The 25,540-nt window shown below is 36.8% G+C and overlaps 2 protein-coding genes and 1 long non-coding RNA gene across 5 annotated transcripts; 2 read left to right on the forward strand and 1 right to left on the reverse strand.

Annotated features, from left to right (window-relative positions):
* The first annotated feature begins 751 nt into the window (after positions 1-751).
* LOC128265290 (sodium-dependent neutral amino acid transporter B(0)AT3) lies at positions 752-8,536 on the forward strand. 3 transcript variants are annotated; one of them, XM_053001208.1, is made up of 7 exons: positions 752-1,148; positions 1,947-2,441; positions 2,684-2,997; positions 3,628-4,585; positions 4,991-5,194; positions 5,547-5,968; positions 6,522-8,536. In XM_053001208.1, exons 2-7 carry the CDS (start codon positions 2,352-2,354, stop codon positions 6,718-6,720), a joined length of 2,187 nt encoding a protein of 728 aa, XP_052857168.1. In that variant the 5' UTR covers positions 752-1,148; positions 1,947-2,351; the 3' UTR covers positions 6,721-8,536. The 3 variants fall into 3 exon arrangements, with proteins under 3 accessions (XP_052857168.1, XP_052857167.1, XP_052857169.1); XM_053001207.1 differs by having other exon boundaries at positions 752-1,095; XM_053001209.1 differs by having other exon boundaries at positions 752-1,095; positions 2,365-2,441.
* Positions 5,853-11,484, reverse strand: LOC128265305 (uncharacterized). The gene is made up of 4 exons (XR_008268841.1): positions 11,107-11,484; positions 8,898-9,908; positions 8,682-8,829; positions 5,853-5,982 (listed from the first exon to the last, which is right to left on the reverse strand). It is a non-coding gene; the product is annotated as an uncharacterized LOC128265305 (long non-coding RNA).
* Positions 11,485-12,306: 822 nt separating this feature from the next.
* On the forward strand, positions 12,307-24,264 carry LOC128265293 (glutaredoxin domain-containing cysteine-rich protein CG12206). The gene is given in 6 exon segments (XM_053001211.1): positions 12,307-12,614; positions 14,280-15,834; positions 22,932-22,959; positions 22,962-23,164; positions 23,226-23,291; positions 23,826-24,264. Coding segments are annotated over 5 exon segments (1,740 nt in total). The 5' UTR covers positions 12,307-12,614; positions 14,280-14,565; the 3' UTR covers positions 24,000-24,264.
* Positions 24,265-25,540: the final 1,276 nt, after the last annotated feature.

Below are 25,540 nucleotides of genomic sequence, written 5' to 3' on the forward strand. Positions count from 1 at the left end.
AGAGATGCCCAGATAGCAGATATTCACCGGAAAGCTGTCACGAGTCACGAGTCACTGACTGAAAGTCACGGTATTTCATACAATTATATCCTTATATAAAAATTGTACAATTTACAAATTGTACAATTGTACAAATCGTTGGCATTTAAAAAGACACAAATCATATTTGCCAATATTGTTTGGGTGACTAAGTTATAAAATATGTATTTTTATTTTAATCAAACCGTTAATATTTAAATGAATTATGAGTTAATATTGCATAATGTATTTCACATAGTTTTCACTGATATGCATTAAATTGTTTCACAGTCACTGCATACACTTAATTAATTTATAAAATTATTTACGCACTGTGCAGCACTTTTTTTTTAATAACTAACGCGGAAAGTTCAATTTGGGGAAAGTACTAACGCCTTTCCCTAATGACAGAACTGAATGAAACATTTAAATATGGAATGCAAAATGTATATTCAATTTAATTGATACGGATTATAATTGGATATAACGTTGGAAATATTATATTTATGGCCTCAAAATTTGGGACAAAAATGAGATAATTTGCTAGTTAATTTACTTATTTTTGGTTGTCTTATTTCTCTCATTATTCTGTTTACCATCTGCCCTCTCGCTCGGATTCAGGCAATGTGAAACTGCGTCTGCGCTGCTCTTTTCACGTTTTCATCTCCTCTCTCTCTGCCGTTTGCCCCTGTTATCGCCCGTTATCCATTATCCTTTTCGTCCAGCCATTCGGGTTGTTACGTCCCTTGCTGCTCAACAGTTTCCTGCCAACGTCCCGTTACGACACACCGTTACGTTATTCCAATCAGAGTCACGGGATAGCGAAGGGAGCAAATAGCGAACGGAATCGGTCTTTAAAAAGGTTTTAATGCAACCACCTGCCGTTGTTAATCAAGGGATAATCAAAGGATAATAAGCAACCCTCCTCTTCCTTCAGCGTTATCGGCCGAACGCTCGTTGTTTGTTTTAGTGCGACTCCATTTTTTTCGCGTGTTTTCTTCGGTTATATAAGTGAGAATTTGACGGTTAACAATTCAAAGGATACTACATATTCCTCCCCGAAAAAGTGCAAACAAAGTAAAGCTGCCCTTCAAATTATCTTTTAAAGCATGCTAGAGTAGAGTGGAAATGTAGGTCTCCATGTCAACGAAAAAATACTGCACTCCACCTGACAATTTAACCTCCATCGCCCTGGGAAACTTGGCCTAAACTAATTGCAGGTCGAAAATGAAAGTAAATTCCATTACACTGCATTAGTGAGTGGGCGGAAAATGTTGAGGGGGCGATGGAGGCGATGGTGGGTTAAAAAGGACTCACCGTTGATTGATTTATTGTGTGGACCTAGACCCAGTCACGCAAACCCCATAGATGCCCCAATGTGTGTGGATCGTTTTCCTTTGCATGATTTGATTGATGGAAAGCACACATGGAAAAATATTCTAATCTTAAACGAAATTAAATGAAATAAATATTTAACAGGCTTTGAACTACTTTATTGCATTGAATTATCAAGAATTTATTAGGGCTTTAACATGATTTTACATTTCTAATAATCAAAGAACAATCCGTAATCAAAAATATTGATTTAACTCTTTTCATGTATTTTAAACTAACTGTCATAATTATTTTCAATTAACTTCTGTATATTTTATATTTATTTATTTATATTTTGAACTACCTGCCATAAAACCAGTAGTTTTTTATTTTCAATTAATAATTTTTAATCAAGTAAAAACGTAGTTAACATCTTGTCATTGGTTTTTAAAATCCAAGATACGCTGATAAGTTTCATAAAATAGTGAATAATATTAATACGAATAGTCCCTTCAAACTTTCATTCATTTCTTTGAATATTGAATTGTTTTTTTCTGTGCATGCATGTTGTATACAATTATTAGTAATACGTGTTTCACTTGAAAAAAAAACAGCTAGCGGCACAGCGATGGCGTCTTCTACTAATGCACCGTTATCACCTGCAATTAAGCACTAACAAAAGCACCAAGCCACAGTAAAAACACAATACCAGACCTAAAAATAGACCAACTAAAACACAACTGAAAGGGCTTAAAATGCGATTGATTTAGCCACCCATAAAAGTATGCTACGAAAAATGTCCATTGAGTAGCTAGTTGCCAGAACGCAACACCAGGTGGCGCCAAAAAGAGTGAAAACTGAGGAACATTTGAAGAAACGGAAACGGAAGTGATTTAGCACACTTAGGCCCACACACACAGACACACACGCACACACACGCACATACCCACACAGCACCCACACGCACACACACAAATCTAATACTCTGTAATAAGTCGAAATAATAATAAAACGCAATCATGGCCAACACAGCTCAGTTATTGCGTCGTCAAAGCTCCCGGGATATAGTCCTCAAAAGCCAGAAGAGCATCGATCAGCTGGAATTGAGGGTAAGTGAAGGGGACTATGTCCTTAGACAGTTATTAAGGCCAAATATATGCTTCAAAAGAATACTATTTTCAATTTAAAAATATTTTATACTTATTTTAGCATACATATTTAAATGTAACAAGTATATATTTGTGTACTGGTAAAGATTTAAAAGATTAGTTATACAGCTTTTAGAAAATGTGGTTATTTTTGGCAAAAAATAAAAAAAAAAAACGTTACTAAACCCAATTAACTTCCACAGGAACTGCGAGGTCGCCTGGTATCGAAGGAGCATGGCGTCGGCCACCACCACCACACATCCTTGCACCACCACCAGCCACTGTATGGGGCCACCAACCAGGGCTTCATGTCGGACGCCTTCGACGAGTCCTCGGAGCTGGAGCAGGACCCGCCGCCCTTCGGCTCGGAGGCGAGCACCTCGAAGGCCAAGGCCGAGCTGGTGGCCAACGCCTCCGTCGCCGCCGCCGATCAGCAGGACATCGTCGAGGGCGAGAAGGAGGGCGAGGAGCGCGAGTCCTGGGACAGCAAGATCATGTTCCTGCTGGCCACCATCGGGTGCGTTGCCTGACAGCATTAGGTCTCCCTTGTTCATGCTCACAAAACAGAAGTCTAAGTGAAAATTCCACTACCAGTAGGTTTTTGATTCTTACAGATTTTGGATTTTAATCAAAATGTCATTATAAAACACTTACTCGACCAAAAAGCCATTAAACTCAACAGTGAGTCGGTAAATTGAATCTATACGAATGTTTTTGTCTGAGAAAAAAAGTTATTTTACTTCTGTTAAGCCCCTGTAATCTTCTGCAGCTGTCACTTAACATAGTCGTTAGGGTCTGTTAATTACTCTTAATCATTGGTACCTTACAACAAATTTTATGTGTCATTTTTTGCTAAATCAGGTTGGATTTTTCGACCTAAAATTTGAAGACCAGTGTAATATTAATTTTATAAAAATTTCTAAAATTTGTATTTGACTTCTATGGAAGGTCCAACAAGTGTCATATTTAGCAAAGTTTGTATTGTTAATTGTTAATTTATAGATCATGTTGTAAAAAATGCATACTTCATATATTGCAGTTCATATTAATTTGATTAGATTTTCTCATTGAGGGCATGAATACGAAGACTAATTCCTGATTCTTATAATCTCAGTAATTGATTTTCCCTCCTCATGCACATCCACAGCTATGCCGTTGGCCTGGGGAACGTGTGGCGCTTCCCGTATTTGGCCCAGAAGAACGGGGGCGGGGCCTTCCTGGTGCCGTACTTCATCATGCTGTGCATCCAGGGCATACCGATATTCTACCTGGAACTGGCCATTGGCCAGCGACTGCGAAAGGGGGCGATCGGGGTGTGGAGCCAGGTGTCGCCGTATCTGGGCGGCATCGGGATCTCGTCGGCGGTGGTCAGCTACATAGTGGCCCTGTACTACAACACGATCATCGCCTGGTGCCTGATCTACCTGCTGCACAGCTTCGAGTCGCCGCTGCCGTGGGCCGACTGTCCGACGCGGCTGTACAAGAACTTCACCTACGACCACGAGCCGGAGTGCGTGGCCTCGTCGCCCACGCAGTTCTACTGGTACCGCACCACGCTGCAGTGCTCGGAGTCGGTGGACCTGCCGGAGAACTTCAACTACCACATGGCCATTGCGCTGATCGTCTCCTGGTTCCTGGTCTACATCTGCATGGTGCAGGGCATCACGTCGTCCGGCAAGATCGTCTACATGACCGCCATCTTCCCCTACGTGGTGCTCATCATATTCTTCTTCCGGGGCATCACGCTGAAGGGAGCCGCCGACGGGGTGGCCCACTTGTTCACGCCGCGGTGGGAGACGCTCTTGGATCCGGTGGTCTGGCTGGAGGCCGGCACCCAGATCTTCTTCTCGCTGGGCCTGGCCTTCGGCGGACTGATCGCCTTCAGTTCGTACAATCCGGCCAACAACAACTGCTACAGGGACGCCTTGCTCGTGTCGCTCACCAACTGCGGCACCTCCATGTTCGCGGGCGTGGTGGTGTTCTCGGTCATCGGGTTCAAGGCCACGGCCACCTTTGACCGCTGCACCGAGGAGCGGAACGGGCTGATGGCCCAGAACAGGACGCACAACCTGCCCGTATGCGATCTGCAAACCGAGCTGGCCAATGTGAGTATATAAGACTAGGGGGAAACGCGAATTCTTTAGCATCATTCGCTGGCTAAAAAAGATGGGGGTTCTTTCACTACCTATATACAATGCACAATAACTAAGAGTTCGTAAAAAACGTTTTCTTCCTGGTGTAACTTCTTATACATTTTCGAAGCGCCGTAGGCCTGGATTTTGTAACACTTGACGTATGAGTAATTTTTGTAAGGATATGAGTCTCACAAAAGTAACTCATACGCCAAGTGTTCCCAAATTTAAAGAGAATATAACAAGATGTACAAAAGAATCGTAATAATATAATACATAAATATCTGGCTAATGGCAATGTAATTTAAGCAAAGGAACTTGATAAATTTTAACTTACTTGGTTTTGGTACTATTCTAATTTCGCACATTCATTTTCAGAGTGCTTCTGGCACTGGATTGGCCTTCATCATCTTCACGGAGGCGATCAATCAATTTCCGGGCGCCCAACTCTGGGCGGTACTGTTCTTCCTGATGCTTTTCACCCTGGGAATCGACTCGCAGTTCGGAACTCTCGAGGGCGTGGTCACCTCGCTGGTGGACATGAAACTGTTCCCAAATCTGCCAAAGGAGTACATTGTGGGGGTGAGAATTTCGGAATTGGTTGCCAAAATAAGATATATTTTAATAGTAATACAAATAGATTTCTTGAAAATAATAAAACATAAAAAATAGACCAACATACTATTGATCCCAATTTATTGAAATAAATAGTATAATGTTTTTTATATAGTATTTTGCCGACTTTTGTTAATCAGTAGAATCATTTTTTAAAAAGAAAGTTTGTTGGCATTTTTGAAGCTAACATTTAAGTGATTAAAATATTCACTTCATTTTAAAAGAATATCCAATATGCATACCTTTGTGTTAATTTTATGAAACAACATGTTTTCAATGAAACTGATCTCGTTATTTTATTACTATTATTTTATTTCAGGGCCTCTGCTTTTCCTGCTGCCTGATTTCCATGTGCTTTGCCAACGGAGCTGGCAGCTACATTTTCCAGCTCATGGACAGTTTCGCCGGCAATTTCCCTCTGCTGATCATAGCGCTCTTCGAGTGTCTGTCCATCAGTTATATTTATGGAGTGCGGCGATTCTCGGACGACATAGAGATGATGACCGGGTCGCGCCCAAACTTTTACTGGATGTTCTGCTGGAAGTACTTGTCGCCCTGTGCGATGGTCACCATCCTGCTGGCCTCCTTCTACCAACTGCTGACCGAGGGCAGCAGCTACCCCGCGTGGATCGGGGCCAAGGGTGCCTCCGAGAACCAGGAGTGGCCCCACTGGTGCATCGTCGTCGCCTTCTTCCTGATCCTCTCGTCCATCCTGTGGATCCCCATTGTGGCGGTGCTGCGGTGAGAACCTAAATCTGTATAAAAAATTTAATTGTGGCAGCTGGATTTTTGATTTTTTATTTATACATTATTAGACATTTATAAATAGTCATAAATGGCTTATATTACCTTATTCTTTTTGGGCACAATTTTTGTATAATTAAATAACAAAGAAAAGGTAGCAAACTATACTTATGAAACATTTACAAGTCCATCAAAACGGATTTATATAATATGATCTCGGGATCTTAATATGGTTAATAACAGATAAATCTAGATCTTTGGATTTTTTTTTATTTTCATTGTTAGAACTTTCTAAAAAGTCTTAAATGGCAAATAACACCTTCTTCTATTTAGGCATTTTTTTTAAACATGTTTATAAAATATTTACAAAGCTATCAATACAGATTGAATTGGTTTCTGGATCTTAAATAATTTAACAATCGATAAATTGATTTTACAGTTTGTATGCTAATTTGAATGCAGATCAATCTGTTAAACTTGCATTATTGTTATTTAAGGCTCCAAACTTGATTGATTTAAATGAGAGTTTAACCCATTTTGCGGCTTTCAGTCTGTGTGGCATCAAGGTGGTGGAGGACTCGGATCCAGCCTGGTTCCCCGAGGCGGAGCTCAGGGAGGTTCATGGCATTGTGCCCCACGAGCCGACCGAACTGGAACGCAGCATTTTCTGCTTTAACATGGACGGAACGGAGGGCATGTGCTGCCCCAAGTACGGACTTCCCGAGAAGTCCCTCGAGGAGGAGGAGTAGGCCCCAAGGGATCCCCAATCACAGTGAACAACAACGACAATATGCCCGATCAGAACCGAAGGAAATATAACGAATCTCGATGTAAATATGGACAATAACTAAGCACTCACCGATGTTAGCGGCGTCGATAAAAAAAAAAAACACTCCTATATGGTCCCAAAGACTGTTAAAAAAACATAACAAATAAAGCAAAGCAGCCACAACAAGGAAAATAGGGAAATAGCAATAGTAGGTAAAAACTCGACGCTGGATGCGCGGTTTCATTCAAGCAGAAAGCTATAGAAAATCAGAAAACATTAAAACAAAGGCCGTAATCAATGGAAATATTTCCGCATAACTTCATTACCATGTGGCCATATATATACGCGATTATTGTTTACCATTTTACCATTTTACCATTAAACCATTTTACCTTTACTTTTGGGTTTCTTTTTCGAAAGGGCCGCCCTTATAGGGTCTACATATCCGATTTCGCTAGCAAAGAGAAACCGCACTCTTTGCCACATCAAAATGCAAAATGCACGACTTGCTGACTATATACGATATATCTATATACGATAACTACGCTGTATTCTAGACTTAATTGTTTGATTTGACCATATCATGCGAGCATAGAGCACCACCTATAAGAGATATATACCTATATAATTATGATATAGTGACTTTGACCTTTGACTTTATACCCAACACAGTTCATTCTCTGTTGTGATCAGCTCGGCTTTCTGTGTTTACTGTTGTTTATCGAGGATAATGTTGCTCGTGCAGACGAAATCATATCACATCCGAAACTATGCTTAAAACTTTAACAAACCACTTTAACGTCTCAGTGTTATAGAGAAATGGAAACATGGGAGATATGTTATGTTTTGCTCCAATCGATAGCTATACGATAAAATTACTTGTTGATATCCGATATCATCGCCATAGCTCTCCACTCCATTGTACTTATGATCTACACACTCGAGATTATAGGTATATATATATATTTACATTAAAAGTAACATTAACAAAACGCAAACGCAACCGTTCAACTAGGTGGAAAAGGAACTCTATATACATATACTATACATAACTGGAGAAGGCAGCTTTGGGTTTTATGACTCACGATATCATCGCATTGAGAAACTATTATTATACAAAATAACGAATATAAATTAACATATATTTATGGGTGTTGAAATGCTGCTAACGGGTGTGTGAATTCGTTTTAAAAGATCATGTAGATGTCTTCAGTTTTATTTTCCAAAGAACACGGCCATTTTTAAAATCAAGCAAAACAGGAAACCCTTTTAAATCAATTCACTCGCCCAGAAAGCAATTGATTTCACTGTATTATAAATTCTACATTTATTTATGGTATATTTACATCGATATATTATATACATCTATTTAGAGCCAAAAAAAAACGTATATTATACATGTATTAAGTGTTATTGATGTTGACAATAAAGAACCCCTACGAAACGAGTTTTAAACCAAAACGAAACAGATGCGATATATATAGAACACAACACAACCCACAGTTTGAAAAAATCCAAAAGTGAAGTATTAAACAAAAGCATACATAAATATATTTACGTCGAAGCAATAATTATATAATTACTCGAAGAGATTCGATTATTATTACTATATTGTTATCATTATTTTACTCGCTTTCAAGGGTCTCGTAATTGATGTTAAATTCACTCATTCGTACTGAACACATGAAATGATGATAAAGATAATACCACGTATCATAATTTACCAATGTTTAATTCGCAACTGATAAAAAATAACGAAAATTCCAACTAAATGACAATAAACAATGTAAAACTTATCTTCATAATGTATTTCAATTGGAAAATTTTAATATTGGGCTTTATTTAGTTATGTATTTTGTTTTTTAATTTTCATTGGGTCCTACTTTGTTTTTTATTGGTCGTTCTTCATCTTATATAATATCTTAAAGATCTAATAATTACCTTTAACGTTCCATTAACTTCAAAGCTCCCTTGCAGTTCCAGAAGTCACAACAACTTATAAAGTTCCTTTTAAGTGCTCCAAGTTCAGTGAAGCCTGGCTAGTTTCTGTCCACAGAGAAAAATAATATTCCCAAAATTTGTTATTTTTCTGTTTAAAAAGTTTTTAATTTGTTCATGACTGTCAGAATTCAAAATGGATTTCAGTGTTGTACTCACCAAAAAAAAACATCAACAGCTCTTCAACAAACATGTTCATAACTGCTATCAGAACAATAAACTTAATCAATTTGTTTTTGATAAAACTTTGTATCAGGGGTGCTCATGCCTATGTGCTCACTGTGCGTACATTTGTTTTTGTAACTGCACACTGGCTTAATAGATAAGCATGCTAGGCACAATTCGACGCACTAACAATTTTTCGTTTCTTCCTTGCGGTCCCTTTTCTTTGCTGATAAGACCGAGGCAAGGCAACAACAATTTCATTGGGCTTTTTTTTTGGTCGCCAATTTGTTTTGTGTTTTCTTCGACTATACACTGTCATTGTTTCTCGACTCCACGAGTGTTTTCTTACGGTAAAGGCACTGCCTGCAGTTCTGAGCACGCCTGCTTTGTAAAATAGTTTTATCACATTTAATATTAAACAGGCTGGTTGCTCTTAATGCCTAAGAAAATTTGTCGAAATGTGTCTTAAAAAGTGCACCTATGTTTGTATATTCAACTTTTTGTTTGAAACTAGTTTTTTTCAGTGCACTTGTGTTTGTGGGCATGCGCAACGGTAATCTGCATTGGGCAACGCCTGCAGCAGCCCCTGTGATTTCAGCGGAGCGCAACAGGCGGAAACAAACTGGCCAAGTGACCACCAAGTGGCCACCAAGTGGCCACCGAGATGGGCGGTATGAGCGGTATGGGCGGTACGAGCGGTACGGGTACGGGCGGTATATGGTCGTCATCGTCGGACGTCTCACTTCACATCGAATTAGCGGTAAATTACAAGCTGCAGTGCCTGTTGCATGTTGCTGCTGCTGAGCTGCACTCGTACTTTCTGCATACTCCGCGTTTTACATTCCGTTGATTGCACACACAAATTCGAGGCGTCTTTCTTTCGGTTTCTTCTTTTCCTTTGCATAAACACTTTGGTATTAAGTGTAATTAAAAGCACAAATCCATTGATTGTTCAGCGAGCGGAGCCGCATGAAGGAAAGTTTTTGTTTTTGTTTTTGTTTGTATCTATAAATATAAGCGGAAATTTCGGTTTTTAATATGGCTCATAGAAGTGGGGACACAAAAGAGCACAAAAAAGACTTAAACATTTAAACTTAAATGTTGCTTAAACTTTTTTTTTACCAAACTGTTCAATTCTTAATCTGGATAGCAATTAACGCCATTATGACCTGTTAAAATTATATTTATGCAATATCAATCTCGTACCCAGAAGCATTAATAAGTGTCATAATAAATAAATATATTGATAAATACATGACAGGCAGCAATGTTAAATTGCGTGGTTACTTTCCTTTGTTATGGCTTAAAAAGTGCATTAAAAACAAATCTTACTTATATAAGAACGCTGTTTGAGGGTATTTAAAATATATATTTAACATGTTAGTCATAAATTTAAATAAAGGAGTTTGTTGTTTAAAAAAGTTGAAACACAAATAATACTGTACCCTCTGCAAGGGATATCAAATCATAAATAACAATGCACTCAAATTTGTTAGATGAAAAGGCAAGAAAGAGAGGCAACAGAGAGAGAAAGAGACAGCAGCGGCACAGATAAAGATAGATATATGCATAGTTAAAAAATGCAATAGCTAGACCACAAAAAAAAAAAATAAATGCAGCCACAGACGTTTATGCGACCGCCAGTGGCATGCACAGTGGGCAAAATCGCGTGGGAAGTGGAAAGATACTAGGTCAAAATGCATTATTTATGACGCAAAATATTTGACAAAGATAGTTATTTTTATATGGTGTACGAGTTTGGGCAATAAAGCACTTTGAAATGTTTAGCAAGCTTTTGAAGTGTTTCTTAGGGAAAGAACATTTTCGTTATGTTTTAAAATTTTAAGACAACGATAAAAAAATGGCACCCCCAAAAAAAATATTGGATAAACCATTTTTACAATCAATACTGACTTTAGTTTACCCAACAGTACTTGACAGTCCTCTTTGATCGCTTTACTATTTGTCCAGTTTTAGTTAAAAAAGTAGAAAACAAAAAAATTAAATTGGAAAAAAAGTTTTTTAAATGTTTCCTATTGATATTTTTTTGTATTTAATATTTATTAATTAATATATGTACCTTATTTACAAAAACTCAACATTTCTAGTACTTCATTTTAGATAAACAATGTTTTGGTTTCTAGAGAAGTCTCTAAACGTTTCCTACATTCATGTTTCTCAGTTCGAACTCGACCGATTTTACCTGTGAGAGGTTTTGATATGCCAGCGGAATTCCTGCTCCAGAGTTGAAGTCTCAATCGCGGCATCGTCGCACCTGAGCCCCTAAAAACTGAAAACCAGTTTGAGGCCTTGCCACATTCCATTCGAGTGCCCACTGTGCTGCCCCGCTCTTTTCGATGTTCCACTGTGCAGCTGCGGCAGAAAACAATTAACTTTGGCAACAAACGAGTACTGCGCCACCAGCACTAACAACAATAACAATAATAAAAGCGGCGGACAAGTGCCGACGTTGACGTCGGCAGAGGCAGCGACTGCGACTGCAGCAGAAGCAGCAACGTCGACAGCGGCTGCGCCTGCGCACGTAAACAAATTCTCGCGCCGCATAGTTGTTGTACTTGTCGAAAGGGTAATTTGATTTTTTCAAACAATTTGTAACATAAACTATTCAAAGAATGTTCGGATTAATTTTACGACATAAATTAAAGTTAACGTATAAAATTGAAGATAATAATACAATTATTATATTTATAAGGAAAAGGGTTTTTTTTTCAAAAGAACTTTTTTAGAATATTACAACAATTATTTGTACTAAAAGAGGGATACGATTTTTTACGGCTTAAATTTAACTCCAAATTTTTTATATTTATATTTAAATTCTTATAATGAATTTAAACAGCATGAATATTAATTTAAGTATTAATGGTTAATAATTTTAGCCAAAATGCCTTAAGAGAAGGATTACAATTTATTTAAAGCCTTTTGCCATTAGCTTACGAATGTCACTTTAATTTTACAACTGAAATAATACGCTTTTGACATCAATTTTATAACATATAACATAGTTGTATCACACAATATCCAACCTTTTTGTCTTAATAACAGATTAATTTGTGTTTTTAGTTTTAAAATAATATTGTAAAATATTTTCAGCTTGAAATCGAACTTAAAATATAAATGAATATTTATTAAACTTGATTTAAACTACAATAGGAAGGGTATTTAAATCTTGGCTTTTCGAGAGTGCAGCTTTCTTGTTTTTGTTTCAGGTAATTTCTGCGGCTGCTGCTTTTTTGTGAGTTTCTTGAAAGCAAAAATTAAAAAACCACAACAACTGGCTTGAGAAAGAGATGGAGACTGTGTGGCTGAAAGAGATGGTGCTAGACGAAGAAGAAGTAAAAAAAAAAAAATACCTGGCGAAACACGCCAACCCAAAGCGACTTTGTTGCTACGGTTTTCAGTTGCCAGCGCGATTTTGAATGGGTTGTACGCGCGGCGAGTACTGAAAATATTTCCAAACAGATCAATTCCAAATCTAAAAAAAACAGAAATTATAAAACACGAGAAATAACGAAAAGACAGCCATCGTGCGTGTGCAATATATGGAAAATATACCCCAATAAAAATCTCTCAAAGTGCAAAACTGTCTTTCCGAATTTTCTGATTTTTGTTTTTTATTTTTCGATGTGTGTGTGTAATGAAAATAGTGTGCAATAAGCGGCGAATGCAGGCCAGCAGCAACAACAACAACGGGTAAGCGCCGCTTCAAATATTTCCAAACAACGAAAGAAAAAAAAACGGAGAAATACCAGGTTCAAGTGTAACCAGTTTCCAGATTCCAAACAGAAAAAAATCGGAAAAAAACGAACAAAAAATGCCGCGGGCAGAGCGCGCCCAATATTTCAAGTTCCCCAGCTATTCAAATGTAAATCCCGACTTGTTCTTTACTCCGAAGAACATTGCCTGTCGATTCCAAGAAGTTGCTGCACTAATTGATCTGACTTGACCCACTGTCGTTACAATAGGTGTCACAAAAACAGAATTTTTAAGGCTATTCTTTTACCGCCTGGAAATATGAGAAGAAAGAGAAACACACAAACAAGTAAAAAAAGCATTTTCTTTCGTAGAAAATAAGTTATTATGCCACATGTGAAACCGAATAGTTTGCAAACATTGGTAGTAGTAGTTTTAAAATCCATTTGTTTCTGTTACAATTCGTAAACTTAGACACGAATACATTTTACAGGAGCTTGGGTTGTAATTTATATCTCTGAAGCCCCTTCCATCTGTGGTTATTAATATTGTTTAAATATTATATAATTATTAAGTGTCGCTTTAATTTAAAACTCACATTCATTTTAATTTCTTAATCTTATAAGATTAAATATTATTATCGAAATTCTATGCGCTTGGCTTCCAATTTATAATTAAAATTCCAAGGTGTTTCCTGAATAAATATATATATAAAATATTTTTAAAATTATGATATTAAATAGGCAAGGAAAGTGCTTAATTATTATATTAAGGATGTATTGTATAACAAATATGTAGAAAATATGTATTGAATTTTCAATACACATCTTTTCAAGTTCCTGTCACAGGAAATCGCCTACCACCAGGTGGCGACACTTCAGCCACCAGGTGGCGTCACCTTCTAAAACTTCAGGGTATTTCAGGGTCTCGTTTCCCTTTTGTTTTAATGGCATTCTTCTGCCGGTTCTGTCTGCTTTTTGTGGTTTCGTGTTTATCATTATTATGATTATTGTTTTTTCTGGTTTCCCATCCGTTTTTTTTTCGTACGCCTGCAAAGCTTTTAACATTTATTCGGCATCATCTTCGGCTTAAATGTCAAGCTCGTGTGGCGGCTTACACACTCAGAAATATATGACCCCAAAATCAGTTATACTTAAAAGATGCACAAGAACTGTTTGCCTATGCGAAGCAACTTTTAAAAATAAGCAATACGTTAAAACATTATTGAAAAAGTATAAATTTAATTTTTTAAATAGTATTCATAGTAATAAGAATAAATGTGCAAAGGTGCTTTTTAAGACTTTCAATACGTTTTCAATAAATATTTTTAAAAAATTTATACATAATTTTTTGAATGATATTAAAAATTATTAGAGGAATATACATTTTAGCTTAATTTTAGGGTGATTTTAATAATCTGAGTAAGCGTCTCTTAGGCCGCTATATCTAGCTTATGGAATGTTCTGGAAAATAGAGAACTTTTTTATAAAAAATGTTTCAATAACTTACATTTTAGACATTTCAATACGTTATAAACAGTTTTAAATATTATTGAAAATATATAAATATCATTTTTGAAATAATATTCATAATTATGATAAGAATATTATTTACATTTTTGTGAGTGTCTCCTTAACGCAATTCTGGTTTGCTTCTTCTTTGCAGCAGCAAGAGCAGCAGCAGCTGCATCAGCAATTACAGCAATCTACATGCGGTCGTCTAACTGTAAGGCACTTGGCAACGGTCAGCAGGAAAATCAACAACAGCAGGAAAATCAACAACAGCAGCAACAGCAGCAACAAGTGGAACGCACAGCAGCACAGCAGCAACATCATTAGCCGGCATTTGATTGCATCAGCCTGCAGGCATAAGATATAGGCATTTGATATCTGAAATCGGAATCGGAATTGGAATCGGAATCGCATAAAGCCAAATCAAATGCTGTAGAACCATGGCGGCAATTACTAGCAATGTCTCGCGAGTGGAGCCAATGCGCGGTATTTCCATAATCATCGAATCGCCAGAAGTGGCAACAGCAACAACAGCACAAGTAGCAGCAACTGCCAAGAGCAACAGCAGCAGCAGCAGCAACACTGAAATGTCGCTCAAGTCCCAGGCTGGCATGTTGCTGGCATTTGGCGACACAGCAGCAACAACCAAAGATAATTTGGAAACTAGTTACGACACAGCAGCAGCCAGTGCAGCAGCAGCAGCAACAGCAGCAACAGCAGCAACGGCAGCAACAGCAGCAACACCACCGACCACCAAAATCTATCCACAATTGCTGCTGCGCATTGGCGGAGAAATTGCCGGTGCAACAGCAGTAACATCACCGACCATAATCAGCTGCAATGGTGAAATTGCTGCCAGTCAGCCAGCAGCAACAGCAGCAAAAGCAGCGGACACAGCGGCCACATTGCAGCATAATAATACGGTGAAGATTCAAATTGAAAGCCAGGGTCAACCGCGATCACTGGGCAAGCAAATCAGTGTGGTAAAATTGAATGAGGAGGAGATGCAACAGCAACATTTGTGCTATCTGGTGGACACCAGTGGTCAGTATTCGCCATGCGAGACCCTGGACAGTGGCACGGGCAGCGACCTGGAGGGTCACGGTCAGGGTCAGGGTCAGGGCCACCAAACCCACCAAAACCACCAAAACCAGCAACAGCAGCAACAAAAGGTGAGGTCACCGCAGCTGGAGTTGCATCTGCAGACCACGAGGTTAAAGGTCAACGAGGCGGACGACAACAATCCTCCCCCGAGGGCCTACAGCCTCACCGACGACAGCGAAGAGGGCGACGAGAGCAGCAACTCCTCGCTGAGCTGCGATTCCCTGCACTCCGGCGGACTTTTGCCCACTTCGCTGCTCCGGGACATTCGACTCAGGGAAAGGGAATCGGGAATCGGTGGTCCGCTGGCCACCAAAATCGATGGCAGACCTCTGCAATTCGAGGCGGATGGCTACTACACCTTTCACGTCCACGAACACGACAATTTCCGCAGCTTCAACTCCAGCTCGTCGACGGAGTACGAGGCGCACGCCTTTCCGGAGGAGCCGCTGGACGAGCACTTCGCCGGATATCGGGATGTCCGGACGGAGGGCAGGCAGTCCGCCAGCTCCACCATTCGCTCGGCCAAGGGAACCGTCCGGGGCGTCAAGAATCGTGTGCGCAATGGAGTAGCCACCTTCCTGCAGCTGCAGCAGCCCAATGTCAAGGTGAGTTTGGCCAGTTAATATCGTAGGAGAAAATGAGCTAAACAGGCAGTCAATACGATATAGGACCTCCTTTTACTTAACCTATACGTAAAAAGTTTTAAATATCTTAAAAAATGCTGTTTAAGGTATTTATGTACTGAAATATTTGTATTTGATTTGGTTTTTAAATTAGCTTGATACCAAAAAATGCAATATTTATTATTTTCGCAAATATGCTTATAAAAAACGGCATAAATTCACTGCAACAAAGGAGGGTTCAGATTTAGCTTATCAATCAGACTCTTAAACTTATTAAACAACACAGACGTCTAAATAGTATAATAATAATAAACAATGTAAGACACATTTTTAAACATGAAATGGCTTTTTGCAAAACCTAGTGAACAATCAAAAGCCATGGAGAAGTGCAATCTGCAAATGTATTCAGTGAATGTCTTCACCAAGTGAATGTATTAACTGCAAGTGAATTATTTTGTACATTTCTTTGTTAAGTGAAAAACATTTCAGCAATGAAAGTAATTAAGTTCACTTGCACTCACAACCAGTGAAAGAAATGTGTAAAAAGTGTCTGCCCTGAAGTTTTCAAATAGATGTTTTTAGGCCAAATTTTTTCTGTTTAGGCCAAGTTCAATTTTTTGTATCGCTTAAATCAACATTTTAGAATGTTTATTAAGTATTAACCTTGACAACTGCAATTAGACTTTCAGTAAACTTAAGCAATTAAATGTTTTCCAAAATGAGTGGGCCCAAACCAGTGTTTGAGTTAGTTGTTGTTTCTATTTGAATGTATACCTATCTCTATGTGGTCGATGTGTTCAGGAGAAGTCTTCTGAAATGTTTCTGCGCACTTTAAATTATTTATTTTAGAAGCCAAAGATTTTTATATATTTAAATATTAGATATTATTTAAATAGGTTTGGCATTAGTTTGCATTGAATTGGCACATGGGAATTTTCAAAAGCGCAAACATTCATTCAATCGCATGTGGGTGTTATCTATCCATTGAGAAAGTTTTCGGTTTCGTTATGGATTTCTTTTTCATTTTTTGTGTGTGTAATTTTTAGCATTTATGTTTTTATTTGTTATTGTTAAACTTTTGTCTTTGGGTCGCTGACTTTTACAGATGCAGCCGAAACTAAAGACACAGATGCATTCAGACGGCATTATGCAATGCCAATATATATTTATATAAATATATATATATTGCATGTGAGGGCTCGTTTGTTGGCCCGTGCGAAAGCGAGTCCAGACTTTTATGTGATTCATCGGTTTTTCGGTTTTGGGTCCTCATATTTTTTATTTCACTATGATTATTTTTGAGAAATTTATTTCTCGCAAGACAATTAACACCTGACTGCCGCTGTCTATTTGCGGAGCTTGCCGTTAAGTGGCTTAATATGTCACATACGCCCTTCATCTCTATATGGATCCGAGATCCGAAAAGGCAAAAGAAAGCTGACGGAAGTACGAACTCAGATAGTCGGCTAGATAAGTTAGATAAATGCCGGCTTAAATGGTCCGCCACTTGACTAATTGCAAGCGTCTTTTTGTCTTTTTGCCTCTTTTTCTACCACTACCACTACCACTACTACTTTTGATTTCTGTTTTCTCTTTTGGGAAAGTTCTCTTCTGACGGGGGGTATCCAAAATCCAAAATAAAAAAATAAAAACTAAATTAATTGACCCATTTTTCGGTGGGGGGAGCGCGTCGAATCACGGTTTTATTGAGATCGAATTGGCCACGCTCGCACCTTCAGAAAAAAAAAGCCCTAGATTTTTGCCCAGTCATCTGGTTGCTCTGTGATATTGTGTACTATATATGGGGTCTTGAGTTACACATTTTCTTTCGAACGCCCTTTTCGACTTTGCGAAATCAATTTACCTGACTGGGCGTATCGAATTTACCCTGCAAGTTGGGCAATATCGACAACTATCCAATGATCGTATTTAAACTGGTTGGTGAAATATTATGAGATCAGTAAAAGTGTTACTTTGCTAACTATGCTAGTAGCTATTGGAAAATTCTTTAATAGTTTTAACTGCTATTAGTGATATTTTGGATTTAACTATACTTATAGTTTTCTAACTTATACATATATATATTATATATATTTTTTATAAATATATATTTAAAATCAACATTATATTGGACATAAGTTCTTAAGTCTTTCTAATTTGTTAGAAAATTCTTAAATAGTTTCAACTGTCAACATTGTTATTTTCTGATTTTATAACAATTGGCAATGATTAATTAAAGTTTTTAAAATACAAAATAAAGCTTGTGCTAAGTTTGGTCTCACTTGTACATATGTACAAGACTCACGAAGCTTTCAACAACCTTCACGAATTTAATTAAAATTCGACAAGTATATCATAGGGCTGTCATCTTCGATGACCCCTGAATTCATACATTTTTCATCCGCAAATTCAATCAAAAGTTTTACTGCCCCATCAAATTAAATGTCAACTTCTTGGACGACTCAAAAGTTTTTGTCTTGCGATTTTTCTTAGTCAAATTAGCAAAGCCAACCTTGAAACCAAAATCAATATATAATTATTGCCAAAAAAAAAAAAAAAAAACACCAAAAAATACGAGAGAAACCAAATTATTTGGCTAAAAACAGCTTGCATAATTTTTCAAGAAACACACAAATTATCATTATAAAGAGCGACTAATGCGTTAATTATGCAACAAATACAACACCAACAACAACAACAATCGGATATAACAAGCAGACAGATCGAATTATATTTTATGGGCCGCAGTCTATTCCTTTTGGCTTTTGTTTCAGAGACAAGTTTTTTTTGCGATTGGAGTGGTGTCATTAAAATATCATTTAGCTAATTTGAGTTTGAGCACATTTATATGCACATTCGGGTCTAAGTTTAAGCACTAATAGGTATTGCCAGAAAACGAAAGCTTATCTGTGTGTAATGACCCGATGACAAGTCCACTTACACACGAAAGTCCCCTTCCCAATGATTTTAATTGAATAATTTCCCCCCACAAATTGCACTCGCAATGTACAAAAGTTGAGCAAAATATGGGGAAAATGGCCCTTCTAGTTGTTTTTAAAATTGCTGACCCGTCCTTAACACTTATTGTCCAGCAAACTCATTTTTTTTAATTGCCTCAAAACATTTTGACTGCCCCCAATTAAACAAAAAAATTTTACGCAAGTAAATAAACAAAGAAGTCATTTAGGTCACAAATGGTACATAAAATATCTGGGAAATAAAGCTCAAACAAATCTCAAATGACAAATAATATCAGGCCATTAAAGTGCAATATTATTTGTATTATTTTATTTTTTTGACACCAATCTAAGTTTATTTAGGCATCAAACGAATAATAACAATAAATACAAATAATCAAGATTTTCTGGTTGCTAAACACTAATAATTTTCTTTAATTTATCAAACCTTTAGAATTGTTAAAACCAAAAAAAATCAAAACACTCCCAATTGAATAAGACTCGTAAAAAAAAACTTTTTTATACGAGAAACAATGACTGTCTCTATTTGCCTTCAAACGAAAGTGAAAATGAAAACGAAAATTTACGTGACTGAGCTGCAGATTTATGGCGTTTTTCGGTCGATCTTTTACACTGTACGAGAGTACAATAAAAAAGATACATTTCTGGGCGAACAATTAGGCAACAAAGGTTCGAGGGACGTTAGCTGCATTTCAATTTCAATTTGCATTCAGGGCCAAAAGAAAGCCGCCAGAGCAGCCCCCGAAATGGTCTTAATAAAGTAGCCAATTATTGCCAAATTGAAGCTTGTTCAGGGCAAAAATACCAAAGCCTTAAAACTGAAAACAAAAAACTGAAAACAAAAACAAAAAACCAAAAACCAAAACCAAACGAAACGAAAGTGAAATGTTTCCACTGCGCTCACGTACGTGTGTGAATTTATGCAAAAAGAAAGGGGGTGGCTATATACACATATATCGGTATAGCTGGGTGTGAGAACCGACTTGCAGACAGATCAAGGCACTACCTTACCTTAACTGAATAAGTCGACAGCCGCACTTCAATACCAAATAACAAGTGCTTTTTTAATGCGCTTTGGTGAAATTAAAGTAATTAATGAGAAAAAATTATTTAAAATATTATATAAGAAATTTTTTTGTTTGTTAAGGTGAATTTATTTAAAATAATAAAAAATATAATTAAAGTTTCTAATACGAAACCTACATAAGAAATCTCAATTCTTTATCTCAAGAAATCTCAATTCTTTATATAACTATACAAATTAAAATATTAATTATTTCTTCACTTATTTTCTTCACTTTCACAATATTAAAATAACTTTTATATAACAGAAATAACAGAAAAATTAAAAAAAAATACACATTTCTTTGTTCTTAATTTAGTTCTTCATATTTTTTTCACTTACATAATAACTTTAATTCAAATGTTATGATGAACTTTTCGGATATATTAAAATAATATTTATTCGAAGGTTATTTCTAAAAGTCTTAAAAGATATCAATGCAGAGATATTTTCCCACACTTTTCGGTTATAAAGACAGCCAGAGGCAGAGGTAGAGGCCGGTTTAAAATTAATTTCCATGATTATGTGGCGCTGCCCAAAAATAAAATAAAAATTTATCGATTTGCATCGAGAAACGCACTTTTTTGGCCGTCCCGCCCGAAAGTCTGAAAGTCTGCAACTGAAACAAAGGCTTACGCAACGTGTAACCGGTGTGACGTATTAATTGAGATTTTTTGGGGCTCCTTGGAGCTGCAGACTTCCAGATCAAAAGCTAGCGATTGCCAATCCCCTCCTTTGCCGAACAACTGACCTGCTTTCTCTTTCGCAGCTTTTTGAAAACTGCTCAAGATGCTGTTTTTTCAGTGCCTTATTTTGTTTGGTTTTTTTTTTGGTTTTTTTGGTTTGTAGTGTTTGGCGTTCTACAGAAGATGGCCAGATTTTTGAGTTGTCATTTGGCCTGCGGTTCACAGTTCACAGCCTTGTTTACATTTACATTCATATTCATACTCATATGTACAGACTTTTAAGTTATTTGGCCTGCGGGTCTCAGCCTCATTCATATTCGTACCCGTTTAGTTGGTTATCTTTTTCTGTATTTTTTTATGTTTATTCTCATGATCATGTTCATTGCGTTCGATGGCTTTGAACTCTCGTTGGAGGAGCCACAAATGACTCTTAATGGCAAATGGCAACTATTAATGTACCAGTTTACCAGCCTTACATTTGTTTACATCTCTCCGCGCGGCGTTATGTTTGGTTATTATATGCCATATATTAAATCGCCGCCACCTCAGGCGATACATCCATGATGAAGGGGTTGGGGGTTGGGCATCGGGGAATTGGATGTTCGACGTGGACTTGCGGCTTATGCAAGTGCAATGCGCCGATGCAGGTCGTTGAAGTAGTCGATGAGGCATGTACCCTAGGATTTCAATAAAAATCTTTCTTTCGATTCTTGTTTGTTTTTCTATTATAAAAAGCTCTTTAATTTTGCTGCAAGTTATATATTTTCTTATATTTATAAGGTAATTATAAGGTTTAACGATCAATTGTATTTAATTGGTTTGATGAGAATTCATCCAAAATACACTTAAATCATAAAGGGCATTATTCGTTTAATATTAATCAAAACTCTACTCTATTAGCTTATAAAATGTATTAATTTAGTAACGTCAGCATTCATTACTAATCAAGATAAGCCAAGTTTGATTTATTGTTTTATTAGTCAATGCCAATAATATTATAGTTTATTATAGTCCAGTTTTTTGCTACAAAAATGTGGAAACCTGTTGTGGTAGTTAGTGAAATAAATGGCTCAAATTAGTTATTAATGAAGATCTGCTCGGTTTTTTGTGCACTTTGGATGGTTAATGAAAAGCAATTCCCTTGTGACAGCGCTTAAAAAGCGAATTTGATCCCATTTCTCATGTTCAGATCACATTTCACGATCATAGCTCTCTGGCCAGTTGCCATATGTCCTGCTCTATTAGTTTATGTTTGTGTGGCCAATAAATCTTGCAAAATATGACATCTAGTCGCCGCGGGAAATTCGATCGAGTTTAAGGTATCGACGATGAAAATCTAGTTAATCAGGCTGACTCACGGAGGAGACCCCCTCCCCCTCCCTTGTCCCCCACAAAGCAAAAAAAAAACAGGTACCCCGAATCGAGAAAAATAATTCGCATTTCGCAGTGTGCAAAATTTTCACTTCGGACATTCATTTGCCATTTACACAAATTGGCTATGCGTAATTTTGAATTGGATCCGTTGTGATTGGAGTATGAATGGCATGGACGATGCTGATCAATAATGGATGGCACTGAAAGACCACGTCTGAGAGAACGCTCTGTTCCAAGATCTTACCATAAGTGCGATCTGCTAATGAGTCTGGAAAATAAACCGGCTCGGTTTCGTTTAACAAGTATGTTATTTCGCTTGGCAATTAGCGAGTCGAGCGATTTGTAACCACAATTCTCCATGTGGCTCAAGTGTTTTGGCCAAGGCTGTTACCATTTTTCCCGCTCCGTGGGGGGAAGGTTAAGTACTGAAATCTGAAAACTGAAACTAACAACTAACAACTTAAAACTAAAAGCTAAAAACAAAGGCGATGGAGCAAGGCGAAGATGCCCTCGATATATTGGCCAAGCCACAAGTTGGCTTATTGTAACAAACATCTCATTTTGGGGTGTGAATCAGCGATCGAGTGCCAGATATCACACACAGTTGGGTTTCATCAAATGGCAGTGTTTGCATTTTTATAGAAACTCTAGCTGAAATTACTACAAGCTAAATCGAAGACAAAGCTTGTTGATTTTACAATATATATTCCGAAAAAACATCTTAAGTTTAGTTAACATTTCATCTATAGTTTTCAAATCATAAACATCAAAATTTTAAATAGTTTACAAAAAAAGGAAACAGAATTGGATATGAATTCAGTATTTTGAAATTTTGGTTCATGTTACCGGTAACATTGTTTATTATGTTTTATAATAATGAATAAAAAACTTTAAATATAATATTATATACTCCTATTGTTATTTCTCCCAAATGTAATGTCAGTCAAAACTAACTTGTATTTTTCGTATATTTTATAGAACTTCATGGAAAAGGACTTGGGCAAGGTGGTTTATACACCACCAGTATGGGAATCATCAGGAAAACGTACGCCAAGTGCGCCAATGTCAAACAGATCCTGCGAACTTTGCTAATCAAATTCGAGGAGCGGGACATCTTTATGAGCGTGGAGTACCAGCAGGAAATGAGGGAAAGAATGCACGACGAGACTATCCGGGTGCCACAGCTCTTCGTCGAGGGCCAGCACATTGGGGTAAAATATCAACAACAAATAAATAAGTATGTTAGCTAATTGAAAATTTATTTTATCACAGGATGCCGACACTGTGGAGCGACTGAATGAAAGTGGCGAACTGCGGCAGCTGCTGAAACCGTATAAAGTGAGTGGAAAACTTCTGAAACATTTTGTAACTTAGGTTTTATAAATTTAATTTCGATTTTTTCTTCTACATTTGAAATTTTTTTTCTGTGCAATTAACAAATTAGTTAATAAAAAAACCACAGAAAATAGCAATTGTTTAAATATTTCCTATTTATGTTTACGCCAAAATCAGCTTTGAAATTTCCTCAACAAATACTTGTTTTTTTTTCAATTTTAGGCTTTTAAAAAATAATTAAATAATTTTAATTCCGGCAAGCAATTTGTCTTTTTGTTTTATCTTTTTTGTCCTGTTAAAAATTCAACTCCTATTGAACTTTTTTTATTTAAATTCTTCGTGCTTTAAACTCAAAAATAATTACTGTTTTTTAATGCATTGCTCTTACAGAGAATGGTGATAGACAACTAGTTTTCCACAAGTTCCTAGTATTTAAAAAGGCTTTGAACACCATAAAAACCTTTTTTCCGCTTCTTCTTTTCATAAATAGAATGTTTTTATATTTATATATTTTATATAATTTTGCATTTTTCGCAGTCGATTGCCACGGCGTATACGTGCCAGACATGTGGAGGATATCGCCTGTTGCCGTGTCCTTCGTGCAGCGGATCCAAGAAGTCGGTGCACCGGAACCACTTTACGGCGGAGTTCGTGGCCCTCAAGTGCATGAATTGCGACGAAGTCGGACTGGTCAAATGCCCCAATTGCTGAGGAAAATAGCGCCGCCCACGATTTCTTCTAGCTTTAGTGCTTTTTTTTGTATCTATATCAAAATGATTTTTTTTTTGTGCGCAATTCTTGTAGTCGCTTATTATTAACAGTTGTGATATTTGAGAGCAGTTTGAGCCGCAAATAAGTGGCCGAAAAGGGAGCGAAACGAAAGGAAATGAAACGGATATGACACACACACCCACACAAACGAAACAACCTATTCATATGTGAATCGAAGAGATATTGAATAAAATTAAAAAACCTATTTTACTAAGGTGAATTGATTTTCCGGTTTTTAAAGCAAACTTTTGGGCTAATTTTTTTGACAAATAAAATTTAATCAGTTTCCTAAAAATCAACAGCCTGCTTTCAGGCCTTTGATTGCTCTGTTAAAAATAAATAATGATCAGGATTGGTTGAAATCAAACCAAATGAATATTTAAACTATTCCGGTTATTAAAACAAAAGTTATTTGTGCCACCTCTCATTAATCTATTTATAATTAAAAACATGTTATTTGTATTAATATTTTGTAAATACGAAAAATTGATTGGTTGCTCCTAAAAGTATGACACACAAAATAAAAGCTGGCAACCCATACCATCCATCCCTGATCGATTGAAAACAATTAATTTAGTTTTGACAAAAAAACCGAATTTTGAAAAACGTTTTTTGACAAATTTATTTATGTCCCAATTTCTGACTTTTTTGTAAGGGGGTACATCATCATTTTTTGCAGAAATTTGAAAATCTGAAAAAATTTTAACTCTAAATGCCATTCGATTGGAAATTTTATTACGAATTCAACGGTGTATGACATTCCAACATTTGACCATTATTTCCCAGGGTTCTGACAAAAAAAACAAGTTTTTAATGTGTTTTTTGGGTTTTTGGAGATTTTTCAAACAAAATTATTTGTGAAGAGTCTTTTTGTTGTAACTTTGCCAAAATAAGACCCAAAGTCAAAAGAGTTGCTATTTTGAACAGCTGGCAGCCTATACCATCCGTCCCTGATCGATTTAAAACAATTAATTTTGTTTTGACAAAAAAACCGAATTTTGAAAAACGTTTTTTGAAAAATTTATTTATGTTCAAATTTCTGACTTTTTTGTAAGGGGGTACATCATCATTTTTTGCAGAAATTTGAAAATCTGAAAAAATTTTAACTGTAAATGCCATTCGATTGGAAATTTTATAACGAATTCAACGGTGTATGATATTCCAACATTTGACCATTATTTCCCAGGGTTCTGACAAAAAAAACAAGTTTTTAATGTGTTTTTTGGGTTTTTGGAGCATTTTCAAACAAAATTATTTGTGAAGAGTCTTTTTGTTGTAACTTTTCCAAAATAAGACCCAAAGTCAAAAGAGTTGCTATTTTGAACAGCTGGCAACCTATATAATCCATCCCTGATCGATTGAAAACAATTAATTTAGTTTTGACAAAAAAACCGAATTTTGAAAAACGTTTTTGACAAATTTATTTATGAAAGAAATTTGAAAATCTGAAAAAATTTGAACTGTAATTCCCATTCGATTGG

The sequence above is a fragment of the Drosophila gunungcola genome, unplaced genomic scaffold, assembly GCF_025200985.1.
Source record: "Drosophila gunungcola strain Sukarami unplaced genomic scaffold, Dgunungcola_SK_2 000108F, whole genome shotgun sequence".
Classification (NCBI taxonomy): Eukaryota; Metazoa; Arthropoda; class Insecta; order Diptera; family Drosophilidae; genus Drosophila; species Drosophila gunungcola.

What these genes read in the sequence shown, in the direction of transcription:
- LOC128265290 (XM_053001208.1), top strand. Translation starts at nt 2,352, where the DNA reads ATGGCCAACACAGCTCAGTTATTGCGTCGTCAAAGCTCCCGGGATATA. An exon ending in TGCAAACCGAGCTGGCCAAT is followed by an intron (nt 4,586 to 4,990) that starts GTGAGTATATAA and finishes ATTCATTTTCAG; the next exon opens with AGTGCTTCTGGCACTGGATT. An exon ending in CAAAGGAGTACATTGTGGGG is followed by an intron (nt 5,195 to 5,546) that starts GTGAGAATTTCG and finishes ATTTTATTTCAG; the next exon opens with GGCCTCTGCTTTTCCTGCTG.